Consider the following 14,399-nt stretch of genomic DNA (forward strand, 5'->3'; position numbering starts at 1 on the left):
CCGGAAAGGATCCAGAGGTTCCGGATTCATATCGCCCGATTTCCCTATTATCAACAGATGTTAAATTATTGGCCAAGGTACTCGCCAATAGGATGTCCCGAGTTATCTCATCTGTTATACAGAAGGATCAGACGGGATTTATCCCAGGCAGAGCCACATCTATGAACCTTAGGAAACTATACTTGGGGATTCAACATAGTTCTGGGGAGTTGGGGGGAAGAGCAATTTTGTCCTTAGACGCCGCTAAGGCGTTCGATAGTCTGGAGTGGGGTTTTTTGTGGGCGGTACTTCGGAAAATGGGCTTTGGACACAGATTTATAAATTGGGTGAGGCTGTTATATGGCTCGCCGGTGGCGAAGGTTGGGGCTAATGGCAGGGTCTCTGAGTCTTTTCCTCTTGGGAGAGGTACTAGACAGGGGTGCCCGCTCTCGCCCTTGCTATTTGCTACTGCGGTGGAGCCATTGGCAATTGCAATTCGGAAGTCCAGAGAAATAATGGGATTCACATGTGGAACTGTGGAGTTGAGGATATCATTGTACGCGGATGATTTACTTCTATATTTAGATAAGGTACATTCCTCGATTTTGCCGGCAATGGAGGTCATTCGAGAATTTGGGCTGAGGTCTGGTCTTCGGATTAATTTGTCCAAATCAGCTTTAATGCCGATAGACCCTCTCCCGGCGGATTTCTCAGATTTGCAGATACCGGTCCCTGTAGTTCGGAGGTTTAAGTATCTGGGTATAATTGTTAGTCCTGCCCCGAAGGATTTTCGGGCTCTGAATCTGGAGCCCCTGTTGCAGCGATTTAGAGCAAAAGTACATACTTGGTGTCGCCTGCCGTTGTCGAATATTGGTAGATCTAACTTAATCAAAATGGTAATGATGCCACAATTATTATATTTGATACATAATTCTCCGGTGTGGATCTGTAGGGACTTTTTTGCAAAAATAAATACATTATTCCGGGAATTAATTTGGAAGAAAAAACAGGCTAGGATTCGCTTGGAGATACTGCAGCGAGGGAAGGAGGAGGGAGGATTGGCGGTGCCAAACCCATTCATATACTTTATAGCCTCCCAGATGCAACATCTTAAGGGTTGGGGTAGAGACGGGGCGTGTGACAATGGTGGTGATATTGTGAGGGAAGGATCGGTATGGAAATATCCAGGGTGCCGGTTGGAGGTGGGAAGACGGCAGATAAATGGGGCACGATACCCCACGTTGGCTATGATTTTCAGGGTGTGGGATAGGGGTAAGTCTCTTTTGAAGATAAATGGGCCTACGGAATTGTGGCCATTGTGGCGAAATCCGGATTTGCAAGAGATCAAAAAGCTGGTGGGGTTCGGAAGATGGGAAGATAAAGGGATTTATCTGGTGTCACAAATTTTGCAAAATAATACTCTTAAGAGTTTTGAACAATTGAGAACAGAATTTCACCTCCCGCACGTCTTCTTTTATCAGTACTTACAGCTAAGACATGCATTGGAAAAACAGAGAAGGACAAATCCGGTGATAGTGACACATAATCAAACACTACATATGCTACTTACATCTGAGTCTTCTAGGGGACTTATCTCTGAATTATATAAAAGATTATTGCCTGCCCATCTGGAGACCTATCCACTGACTGCTGCTAAGAATAAGTGGGAACGGGACGTTGGCCCCCTGACGGTGGACCAGTGGTCCGATATTCTAGAACAGGTCCCTAAAATGGCGGTTTCTGAGTGCCAGCGGCTTTCGCAAATATATCTCATTCACAGGGTATATAAAACACCCAGCTTATTATTTAAAATGGGACTTAGGCCCAATACACAATGTGTTAGGTGTGGGCAGGATGATGCCCACTTGATGCATGTTATGTGGGAGTGCGGGCACATTGGGGATTTCTGGAGGCAGACCCTGGGACTCATAGCCCAAGTATACCATATCACAATACGACCGTCACCTCGTCTATGTTTGTTGAATTTGTGGGAGGAGGGGGTTGACCCGGACTCTGCAGTGGCCCTGGGAATAGCACGCATCCTGTATCAGGCAAGAAAGATACTTGCATATCATTGGTTGGATCCTATGCCACCAACATTGTCAGAGCTTAAAAATAAACTAAATAATGTCATCAGATTGGAAAGGGGGGCTTATTTAAAAAGAAATGCATTAAGAAAGTTTTACAAAATTTGGCAGCCATGGATGGAGTCACCGGGTCTCCCCTCGGGCGCACTGGTACGGGATGCGATGTTGGACCAGTTGCTGTTGTGCTTGCGATGAGGGGATGCTTGGGGGGTGAAAATAAAGTCTAGTGCCCTTTGTGGCGAAGTAGATTTTGAGTGGCGCGGTGGGAGGGGGCTGGGGTGGATTGGACCTGATATGCGGGGGGGCGAAATATGATGCGGAGTGGCGCGGCTGGCGGGGATGGTTTTCCCGCTGAAATGAGGCACTGATGTATAATTTTGATTTTTGTTTATTTGTGGAGCCATGTTGTTTATAGGCTCAATTTTATGCAAATATCTGTGTTTTGAGATTTCTTCTTTTTATTTATTCTTACACAGGAAGAGTTTTACCCTTTAAATAATATCTGCTCTCAATGTAATTTTTACTAGCTATATAAGATGTCATATTCTTTCTGTATTGATTCCTGAATGTTTAATAAAAAAGATCTGATTCAAAAAAAAAGTACATCTTTTGCTTCAGTGAAAAAGTGAACTTTGTTTGCAGTTCAATCTGCGTAGGGACCTGGTTGTCTCATTCAATGGCATAGAACAGAGACAGCTTATCAGCACCCATTTTATCCATTAGTCACTTCTCAAAGAATTCCGTAGGGGATATTACCCTCAGCTTTTTCTGGCACGCTGACCAGCCTCAGGTTATTTTGTCGAGACCTGTTTTCCAGGTCGTTCACTTTGGCCTGGACAGCATTGCGTGCCAATGCCATTTGCTTAGATTCCTCCTTGGCTCTCACTAGATAGTCCTCTGCAGAGCTGTCTCTTTTCTCAACTTCTCCTACCTTCTCCTTCACCACATGCATAATGTGCTGCAATTTGGTCACATTAGCTTGGATGTTGCCCAGCTGCGCGGCCATGCTGATAATGGAGGAATCATAGTGTATAATGGCACGAAAAACATCTTTTAGCGTTGGCTCCTCCGGCAAGAGCAACTCTCTCATCTTCCCCCGCATCAGCCCTGCAGCCACCTCGCCATGTCCTGCATCGCCTCCCTGTGAGCCGCTCCAGCTCCCGTGCTCGCTCATCATAGTCTTCCTCCCCCCGCACCTGCTCCTCTGCTCCTCTTCTCCCCTCTCATACCTCTGCAGCGTGGATATATCTCCTCTATCTCCAGCCTCAGTCCGGGGCTCCCCCGTGCTCCTGGCAAAACGCTGCAGTTTGCTGACAGCGTCCATCTGCCTGCTTTCTCCCTGAGCCGGCCCCTCCTCCACTTCTGTCTCACTGGTGCCATGGGAGCCATCTTGGGCCTTCCTGTCCGGACCCCCGGCGTTCTTTCTGAGGCCTCTTTTGCTGGTCATGGGTGGCGCCTGTACGTTCCGGGTGGTTCGGTAGGATCACTGCACCTTAAGCTTCACAGCGTGGATGAACTGAAGCATCTCTGAGTGCAACAAGGAATGTCCTGGCTAGATGCTGTGCGGGAGCTGTAGCAACACATGTCTGCTCACATTTCACACCAGGCCACGCCCCCTGAAAAAATAACTTTTAACCATGCCAAAGGAGTTGAAAAGAAAAGTCTTGAGTGAGGAAAAGAAGGGCTCAATTCTGGCTTTACTAGCAGAGGGATACAGTGAGCATGATGTTTCCTCCATCCTTAAAATTTCTAAGACGGCAGTCCATTACAACTAGATCAAGCAGCAGACATTGAGGACAACAAAGCTACAGACCAGCAGAGGGCGAAAAAGACTCTCCACTGACCGGTATGACCGTCATCTTATTCGAAAGTCACTCAGCAACCGCAGGATGACATCAAGTGACCTACAAAAGGAATGGCAAATGGCAGCTGGGGTGAAGTGCATGGCAAGAACAGTTCGTAACAGGCTCCTAGAGGCAGGATTCAAGTCATGTAAAGCTAGAAAAAAGCCTTTCATCAATGAGAAGCAAAGGAGAGCCAGGCTCAAGTTTGCCAACAACATTAAGGATTGGAACATACAGTGGGGAAAAAAAGTATTTAGTCAGTCAGCAATAGTGCAAGTTCCACCACTTAAAAAGATGAGGCGTCTGTAATTTACATCATAGATAGACTTCAACTATGGGAGACAAACTGAGAAAAAAAAATCCAGAAAATCACATTGTCTGTTTTTTTTCTTTTCATTTTATTTGCATATTATGGTGGAAAATAAGTATTTGGTCAGAAACAAAATTTCATCTCAATACTTTGTGATATATCCTTTGTTGGCAATGACAGAGGTCAAACGTTTTCTGTAAGTCTTCACAAGGTTGCCACACACTGTTGTTGGTATGTTGGCCCATTCCTCCATGCAGATCTCCTCTAGAGCAGTGATGTTTTTGGCTTTTCGCTTGGCAACACGGACTTTCAACTCCCTCCAAAGGTTTTCTATAGGGTTGAGATCTGGAGACTAGCTAGGCCACTCCAGGACCTTGAAATGCTTCTTACGAAGCCACTCCTTCATTGCCCTGGCGGTGTGCTTTGGATCATTGTCATGTTGAAAGACCCAGCCACGTTTCATCTTCAATGCCCTTACTGATGGAAGGAGGTTTGCACTCAAAATCTCACGATACATGGCCCCATTCATTCTTTCATGTACCCGGATCAGTCGTCCTGGCCCCTTTGCAGAGAAACAGCCCCAAAGCATGATGTTTCCACCACCATGCTTTACAGTAGGTATGGTGTTTGATGGATGCAACTCAGTATTCTTTTTCCTCCAAACACGACAAGTTGTGTTTCTACCAAACAGTTCCAGTTTGGTTTCATCAGACCATAGGACATTCTCCCAAAACTCCTCTGGATCATCCAAATGCTCTCTAGCAAACTTCAGACGGGCCCGGACATGTACAGGCTTAAGCAGTGGGACACGTCTGGCACTGCAGGATCTGAGTCCATGGTGGCGTAGTGTGTTACTTATGGTAGGCCTTGTTACATTGGTCCCAGCTCTCTGCAGTTCATTCACTAGGTCCCCCCGCGTGGTTCTGGGATTTTTGCTCACCGTTCTTGTGATCATTCTGACCCCACGGGGTGGGATTTTGCGTGGAGCACCAGATCGAGGGAGATTATCAGTGGTCTTGTATGTCTTCCATTTTCTAATTATTGCTCCCACAGTTGATTTCTTCACTCCAAGCTGGTTGGCTATTGCAGATTCAGTCTTCCCAGCCTGGTGCAGGGCTACAATTTTGTTTCTGGTGTCCTTTGACAGCTCTTTGGTCTTCACCATAGTGGAGTTTGGAGTCAGACTGTTTGAGGGTGTGCACAGGTGTCTTTTTATACTGATAACAAGTTTAAACAGGTGCCATTACTACAGGTAATGAGTGGAGGAAAGAGGAGACTCTTAAAGAAGAAGTTACAGGTCTGTGAGAGCCAGAAATCTTGATTGCTTGTTTCTGACCAAATACTTATTTTCCACCATAATATGCAAATAAAATGAAAAAAAACACAGACAATGTGATTTTCTGGATTTTTTTTTTTCTCAGTTTGTCTCCCATAGTTGAGGTCTACCTATGATGTAAATTACAGACGCCTCTCATCTTTTTAAGTGGTGGAACTTGCACTATTGCTGACTTACTAAATACTTTTTTTCCCCACTGTAGAGGACTGGAGTAAGGTAATCTTCTCTCATGAGTCTAGTTTTCATCTCTGCCCAACAATTTGGTTGTCTAATAGTTAGACGGAGACCTGGAGATGCATACAAGCCACAGTGTCGAGCACCCACTGTGAAATTTGGTGGAGGATCGGTGATGATCTGGGGATGCTTCAGCCAGGCTGGAATTGGGCAGGTTAATCTTTGCGAAGGACGTATGAATTAAGCCGCATACAAGGTTATCCTGGAAAAGCAGTTGATTCCTTCTGCTTAGGAAATGTTCCCCAACTCTGAGGACTGTTTTTTCCAGCAGGACAATGCGCCATGCTACACAGCTAGGTCAATCAATGTGTGGAAGAAGGACCGCCACATCAAATCCCTGTCATGATCTATCTCCAGACCTAAACCCCATTGAAAACCTCTGGAATGTAAACAAGAGGAAGATGGTTAGTCACAAGCCATCAAACAAAGAAGAACTGCTTACATTTTTGTACCAGGGGTGGCATAAGGTCACCCAAAGCAGTGTGAAAGACTGGTAGAAAGCATGCCAAGATGCATGAAAGCTGTGATTAAAAATCATGGTTATTCCACAAAATATTGATTTCTGAACTCTTCCTGAGTTAAAAACATTAATACTGTTGTTTCTAAATGATTATGAACTTGTTTTCTTAACATTATTTGAGGTCTGCAAGCACTGTATTTTTTTGTTATTTTGACCATTTCTCATTTTCTGAAAATAAATACAAAATTTAGTGCTTGGAAATTCAAAGACATGTCAGTAGTTTATAGAATAAAAGAGCAATTTACATTTTACTCTAAAATATACCTATAAAGAGAAAAATCAAACAAACTGAAAATTTTGCAGTGGTCTTTTAATTTTTGCAAGAGCTGTATGGATATTCACTTATATTTGTTTTGTGTGTGTAAACATTATATTTGAACATGGTATGTAATGATAGTATGGTATTCAATGGAGAATGAAAAAGAAGAGGTTGAACAAGGAAATGACACCACAATTTTTTTTTATATTTAATACGGTATATCTTTATTTAGCTTGCAAAAACGCATACAAATCCGCATGAAAAAAAATTCATGAAAATCTGCATAAAAAATGCATCAAAACTGCACGGAATTTCAATGCGTTTTCTGCCAAAGAGAGGCAGAAACCGCGCAGACATTTCCACAAGCAAATCTGCAACGTGCGCACATAGCTTTAGGATCTGGATCTTTATTGGGAGGCAAGTAGGACTGACAAGGGGGATTTATTACCACCTCCTCCCATTAGCCAGAATGCTTGTGGCACTGTTTAGGTGAGGAAACCTTATTGTTTAGTTTTAGCCCAGAAAGGCTCAGTAGTTTTTATAACATTTTAAGAACTGTCTTAAGACTGTGTTTTTATTGGTAACAATTCTTACAATTGGCATGAAAGCATTTATATTCAAGTGTCTTGTGGTTTATATTTTGTCCATCTTATTTTAACAGATTTTTATGCCACAGTGAATAATTATTGGAATTTGAATGCAAACCAACTTCGAAATATAACCATACTTTCCGTTGCTGGTGGATTTCGGGATTACCAAGTTCGCTCAGGATTGACAGTTTTGCCATCTCTAAAAATCAAGAACAGTGCCTTGTCTGTTGTGGTAATAGTTTTCTGTGTTTTTGTGAAAGTTCTTTTTTTATTTTTTTTTTTTTAAGGGTTTTTATGTTTAAAGAGAACCTGTCACCAAATTTTTCATGTTGAACTGGACGTCAGGACAGAATGTGATGGTGACTGCAAAGTGGAAAAAAATGTCATTTATTGCATTTTTTTATTTATTTTATTTTGCCTCTCCATTGTGGAGATATTGGTAATCAAAGTATTTGTCACCTAATGAATTAAGTTTTTTTTATTTTTAAAAGTCTGAATGAATATACTACTTTTTATAAGATGTTGCTGACTAATCATAAGCTGGCAGCAAAGCAACACTCAGGAGAAAGAAGAATACACACTAGGGTGACCGCAAAAAATGAGAGCCAAAATTTGAGCTCGATCAAACGACGTTAACCCGTGCCGCTCGTCGCTCAAAGTTTGAAAAAATCCAAATTGAGGTATTTTAAGATTTAGGTATTTTGCATAGTCTGTTAGACTATAAAGAATGTGACAACAACATTGCAGAAATAGCCCTGACCAAATTTTCGAACCATTTGTGGTATTTGAATGCAGAGTTGGTGGGATTATCGTTTTTTGATCCCACCATTACAGACAATGAAAAGTTGTTAATGGCTAATAAATTGCTCAGTAGCACAGATGAACCATCAGAGCACGCTAGGGTTGTAAATCCAAAAGTTAGGAAAGAAAAATTAAAAGAGGTAGGAAGTAACCGACTTTAACGACCTTCTGACAAAAGATGAAGAACAAAAGCAATATGTCCTGCAAGTTGTAAGCAAATGCCGAGCATTATATTCTGACGTTTCAAAAGCTACTTTAACAAAAGCTCTAGAATAGATTAGATAACTATGTAAAATTATCAACTCATGTAGGTTAGCGTGCTCTGATGGTTCATCTGTGCTACTGAGCAATTTATTAGCCATTAACAACTTTTCATTGTCTGTAATGGTGGGATCAAAAAACGATGATAATCCCACCAACTCTGCATTCAAATCCCACCAACTCTGCATTCAAATACCACAAATGGTTCGAAAATTTGGTCAGGGCTATTTCTGCAATGTTGTTGTCACATTCTTTATAGTCTAACAGACTATGCAAAATACCTAAATCTTAAAATACCTCAATTTGGATTTTTTCAAACTTTGAGCGACGAGCGGCACGGGTTAACGTCGTTTGATCGAGCTCAAATTTTGGCTCTCTCAATATCTGGAAAGGGGAATCGTTTTGTGGGGTCCAGACGAACAAGATTCTGACATTTCCCCCCCCCCCGTATGAGATCCGGTCACCCTAATACACACTCATAATAGCTTAGCGCAGGTTTCTCAGTGTGAGAGATGTAATACAACTCTTATCTTCTGGTCTTACCTTGGAATGTTGCTGCCTGCTTATTTGTACTAATTGGCAGATTGCTAGCACAGTTGTTTTTTTTTTTTTTTTTTTTTAGTAATGTTTAAGAAAAAAAATAAGCTTGTTAGGAAAGGTGTAGAAATAAATACTTTGTAGTGTTTTGGGGAGCCTAGGGAAGCTGTCAGATTCCCAATAAGTTCTGGTGAGGTGTGGTCTCTTTGATTCAGACTTGTATTTTTAGGACATCCCACAGACACTTAATGTGGAACAATTTTCTTCATAGACTTTACATTGCTCCTGTGGCAGCTAATAAAAGGAACTAGATATGTCTATTTTATTTAATATTTTAGTACAAATCATAATATTTTATATAGTGCTAACATATTCCACAGAACTTTACATTTAATTGGGGACTTGTACAGACAATAAATAAAATACTAAGTAACACCTAGTACAACAGTTACAGGAGAAGTGAGAGCCCTGATGATGAGTTTACAATCTATAAGGAAATAGGGAGGGACACAAGAGGTAGAACGTGCTGTTCTATACGGTCCAGCAATTATTATAATAGATCAGGGTTTTCAATTAAAGCTGCATGATCTGATCATCATCCAGCATCTCTCTCTAAGTGCAGTTACCGTATGTTATTGGGTGCATGAACGATGTAAATCAAATGGATAGGCGGGACCAGATCGGTATTAACATTTAGAAGGAGGAAAAAGGGGAGAGTTAGGTTTGTGAGTTGAGGTGATAGGCCTGTCTAAAGAGATGCATTTTTAAAGCATGCTTAAAAACCTGGTGGCTAGATATTAGTCGGATCGTTTTAGGTAGTGCATTCCAGAACACTTGCGCAGGACGGAGGTCCGAGGTTTGGATTAGCTTTATAAGAAGTAGTATTATGCTAAATAGGGTGTGGGCCACTACAAACTCATTAGGAACTAATTTTAGTGGTCCACACCCTAATTAGCATAATACTACTTCTTATAAAGCTATCCACAATTTTGGAACACTTATCACAATATACCTGAGGAAGACATTTTATACTGTCGAAACGCGTTGTATGTGCTTTTTCTTGAAAAATAATAAAACCTTTTTTGGATAATAAGAAACCTTGGATCCTACACCTACGGGAGCGCAAATAGCCTTGTATAAAGTTTTTTGGACCTGAAACCAGGTAAAGAAGGGAGAAGTTAACTCAATATTTGCATTGTTTGTCTATGTGTGCCACACAAAGCGTAGGGAACAGAAATAGAAGAGAACTGTTTGAGGACTTGTGAACCAAAATTGCTGAAAATTATCAACAATCTCAAGGTTACAAGTCTATCTCCAGAGATCTTGTTATTCTTTTATACGCTGTGCACAATCTAATCAGAAAATGTAGCTAATCTCCCTGGACGTGGACCGCAGAGAAAAATTTATGAAAGTTAGCAACGCAGGATAGTCCGGATGGTGGATTAGCAGCCCCAATAAAGTTCCAAAGAAATTCACGCTGTCCTGCAGGCTCCGGGTTCATCAGAATCAACGAGAACTATCAGTCGACATTTGAATTAAATTAAAATCTGTGGCAGGAGACCCAGGAAGACCCCTCTGCGGACACAAAGGCATAAAAAATGTAGACTGCAGTTTGCCAAAATGTACGCAAGCCAAAATCCTTCTGAGAAAGTGTCTTGTGCACAGATGAGACCAAGACAGGGGTTTTTGGAAATGTACACCGTTTTACCGAAAATGGAATGAGGCCTGCAAAGAGAAGTACCTACAGTCAAATATGGTGAAGGTTATGGCAGAGTGTAGGTATAACGCATGCATACCCTCCGATCTCTGGTCAGAAACTGGCGAATTCCAGCAGCGCACAGTGCGTGTACTGGGGGGATTCCTAAGTCAGCAGACTTACAGATTTGGACTGGACAGCCCCTTAAGGGTATGTGCACACGGAGTTTTTTGGCTCTGCGGATTTTGGAGTGAAATCCGCAGATAAATCCTCAGGACTAAAGTCCTGCGGTTTTGCCTGCGGTTTTGCCTTGCGGTTTCACACCTCATAATGGATGAGGTGTGAAACCGCAGCGTTTCTGCACAAAAGAATTGACATGCTGCGGATTGTAAACTGCGTTTTCCAGTTTACCATTGAAAACAATGGTACTGTACAACGCTCCTAAATCTGCTGCGGATCCACAGCTGCAGAAACGCTGCGGATCCGCAGCAGAATCCGCACCGTGTGCACATATACCCTTAAGGTTTAGAGGTTTACAATCCTAGCAAATGGAAAAGGAGGCTTCCCAACTAAACTGCAATGCTGGAGCTAAGGTAATGTACTTCTCTGAGCAGCAGGAAAGAGCTGTTGTGTTGGCTGATGTGCAGAGAACTTACAGTGGGGAGAGTGACTGTGTTTTGTTCATCAGCAGTCTCATTATGTGGATAGGCACATTGCTTTGAACTTCAAGTGACACCACACTGTTAACTAAATGTCATAACTAGACACTGTAATTCATGCAGTCTGGGGAGATTGTTACTATGGACTAATAATCCGGAGCTGTTTATCTGCTTGTATGAAAAAAGCACGATACAGTTTATAGTGTCATGATGATTATTATTCTACTACTACTAAATAATGCTATTTATTCATTAACAGAGCACCGCCATTCCAAGAACATGGGCATCAACAGATCACCTTTCTATTGTGTGGTACGTACACTCCTCTATAGAAGATAGTATTACGGCTTGTGCTGCATTTTTGCCTTGTATTTTTTCCGCTGAAAAAAACGCAGAATTTTGCAGCATGAGCAAAGTGAATGAGATTTCTGAAAGCTCATGCACATGCTGCATATAATTTACTAGATTAAGGCCCGATGCTATCGCATCGAGAGGATAGTGACACACCTCTTGCCATGTTAACCCTCAATACACACACACCTCCTCAACACACACTCCTCTCACCTTTCACCATCTCCACTCACATCCACTCACTCTTTCACTCCACATACGACCCTTTCTCTCACTCCGTCTCTCATACTCACACTGTCATCGTCGCTGCTCCATGATCCCCGACATCTTCTTCCGCCGGCGCCATCCTGGATCCCGACGTTGTCCACGCCGGCGACATGTTCTTGCAGCCATGCCATCTTGAGTATTCTGAAATCCTGCGAGTGGACATTAGTGGAGATAGTGAAAGGTGAGAGGAGTGTATGTTGAGGAGTGGTGTGTTGAGGGTTAACATGGCAAGAGGTGTGCTGTGACGTCACCAGTTACAACTGGAAGGAAGTTGTTACAACCCGGAAGCTGCTTAGCGCATTTATTATAGTAGATTAAGGCCCGATGCTATCGCATCGAGAGGATAGTGACACACCTCTTGCCATGTTAACCCTCAATACACACACACCTCCTCAACACACCACACCGCCTCAACACACACTCCTCTCACCTTTCACCATCTCCACTCACGTCCATTCACTCTTTCACTCCACATACGACCCTTTCTCTCACTCCATCTCTCATACTCGCACCGTCATCGTCGCTGCTCCACGATCCCCGACATCTTCTTCCGCCGGCGCCATCCTGGATCCCGACATTGTCCACGCCGGCGACATGTTCTTGCGGCCATGCCATCTTGAGTATTCTGAAATCCTGCGAGTGGACATTAGTGGCTCACCATTGTCATTTTGAAACACGACTGCTACTTCACTGACAGTGGGATTATTGTAGCGTCGAGGGTCTTGAGTACGATCTTGTTTAATAGCCATAGTGATGTTTGGCACGACAGTTCCGTTTTGTAGAGATTTAATTTTTTCTTGTTCTTCCACATCACAAAACATTTGATAAGCTTCCACAAAAGGATTAATAGTTTGGATTTGAAGGGCAATAATGTTCATCAATGTAGGATGACATTTTTGATTTTCTTTACATCGTAAGCGTTGTTAGTTTGCGGAAGTGGTATCGAGAATGTAAAGTTGGGCAAATGCGCGTTGCTGGTCATCTGAGGGATGTAGTGTTTCAGTTCTATGATAGATCTGGCCATGTATGCGGAAACAGTATGGGCCATATCCAGGAGGTGGTGAAATATTTGCACCCATGGAGGCAAAAGCAAAGGAACTGTTAATACTTCGAATATTATCCATGACATTTTTGCTAAATTCACTTTGCCCTTTCAGCAAACGTGTAAAGACATCAGGATATTGTAGTATGGGTACATGGACTTTACCCTTCTGACAGCAGAGCGTAAAGTTGTTATCAGAAGGTATCTCTGCTACAAAATGCAAAGCTTCGCAATGCTCACATACATGGGTCATGTCACCACAGCTGTGTTCGGTAATACTATTTTCATCATTAGTGAAAATGTGAGGTTGTAGTAGAAGTGCATGTCCAACCGATGGGGTGCGCCTAGTTTTGAGACCAACGTATATTTGTCTTGGTTGCACTTTCTGCGGGCTAACTGCAGCTTGTATGTGAAGAAACTGTGCGTTGGTATTGACTAATGGTGGTATTGATAGGGAAGAAACAGATTGCTGATTAGTTATGTCAGTGAACGGCATATAGGATGAAGTGTGGTAGTAACTTGTTCCACATGCTGATGTGGAAGCATCCTGTTGTGAGTCTACTAATAATGATGAGGAAGAAGCCGTCTGTTGTTGGCGGTGATGGCGTGTAGAGGCTTCTTCAGCCAATGTAATAGATTTAGAGTTAGGGGATTCGTGTGTGAGACGACGGCGTTTATAAGCCTTAATCTTGTCAAGTCGATGCTGTTTTTCCTCAGGAGTCTCATTAGCACGGCGTTGTCTTTGTCGTAGTGCTAAAGCTACTTTCCTTTCACTGGCATTGGCATACTGTGCATCGGTATTGAATGGTGGTATTGATAGGGCAGAAACAGATTGCTGATTAGTTATGTCAGTGAACGGCATATGGGATGAAGTGTAGCAGTAAATTGTTCCACATGCTGATGTGGAAGCATCCTGTTGTGAGTCTAATAATAATGATGAGGAAGAGGCCGTCTGTTTTCGGCGGTGACGACGTGCAGAGGCTTCTTCAGCCAATCTTATGGATTTAGAGTTAGGGGATTCGTGTGTGAGGCGACGGCGTTTATAAGCCTTAATCTTCTCAAGGCGATGGTGTTTTTCCTCAGGAGTCTCATTAGCACGGCGTTGTTTTTGTCGTAGTGCTAAAGCTGCTTTCCTTTCACTGGCATTGGCATACTTTTTGTTATGACTCATGTTGGCACAGGTAAAGGAGTCTATTTGGCAGTTATCTGGCAGTGAAGAAGGCGTCCTGGAGTATTGTAGAGTAAACAGATACTAATTGACCCTGTAATTGCCCAGCAGTAGTTATGAAGTGGTAGTGGCAAATTGGCCCTGTAGTTAGACACCGGCAGAGGAGCAAGGCAGCAGTAGTTATGGCGGTAGAGGCAAATTGGCCCTGTAATTAGACACCGGCAGAGGAGCAAGGCAGCAGTAGTTATGGCGGCAGAGGCAAATTGGCCCTGTAATTAGACACCGGCAGAGGAGCAAGGCAGCAGTAGTTATGGCGGTAGAGGCAAATTGGCCCTGTAATTAGACACCGGCAGAGGAGCAAGGCAGCAGTAGTTATGGCGGTAGAGGCAAATTGGCCCTGTAATTAGACACCGGTAGAGGAGCAAGGCAGCAGTAGTTATGGCGGTAGAGGCAAATTG

The 14,399-nt window shown here is 42.9% G+C and overlaps 1 protein-coding gene across 3 annotated transcripts in view; it reads left to right on the forward strand.

Moving 5' to 3' along the window:
• The window catches only part of PGAP1 (post-GPI attachment to proteins inositol deacylase 1), a 794,782-nt gene that overhangs the window by 69,973 nt on the left and 710,410 nt on the right, over positions 1-14,399 (forward strand). For all 3 annotated transcript variants that reach the window (XM_073558145.1, XM_073558147.1, XM_073558146.1), the window contains exons 5-6: positions 7,231-7,391; positions 11,373-11,425. In XM_073558145.1, coding sequence (XP_073414246.1) covers positions 7,231-7,391; positions 11,373-11,425 — 214 coding nt within the window. The remainder of the gene's footprint in view (positions 1-7,230; positions 7,392-11,372; positions 11,426-14,399) is intronic.

Source organism: Dendrobates tinctorius, unplaced genomic scaffold (genome assembly GCF_039654945.1).
Source record: "Dendrobates tinctorius isolate UK_male_01 unplaced genomic scaffold, ASM3965494v1 ptg000254l, whole genome shotgun sequence".
Taxonomy (NCBI): Eukaryota; Metazoa; Chordata; class Amphibia; order Anura; family Dendrobatidae; genus Dendrobates; species Dendrobates tinctorius.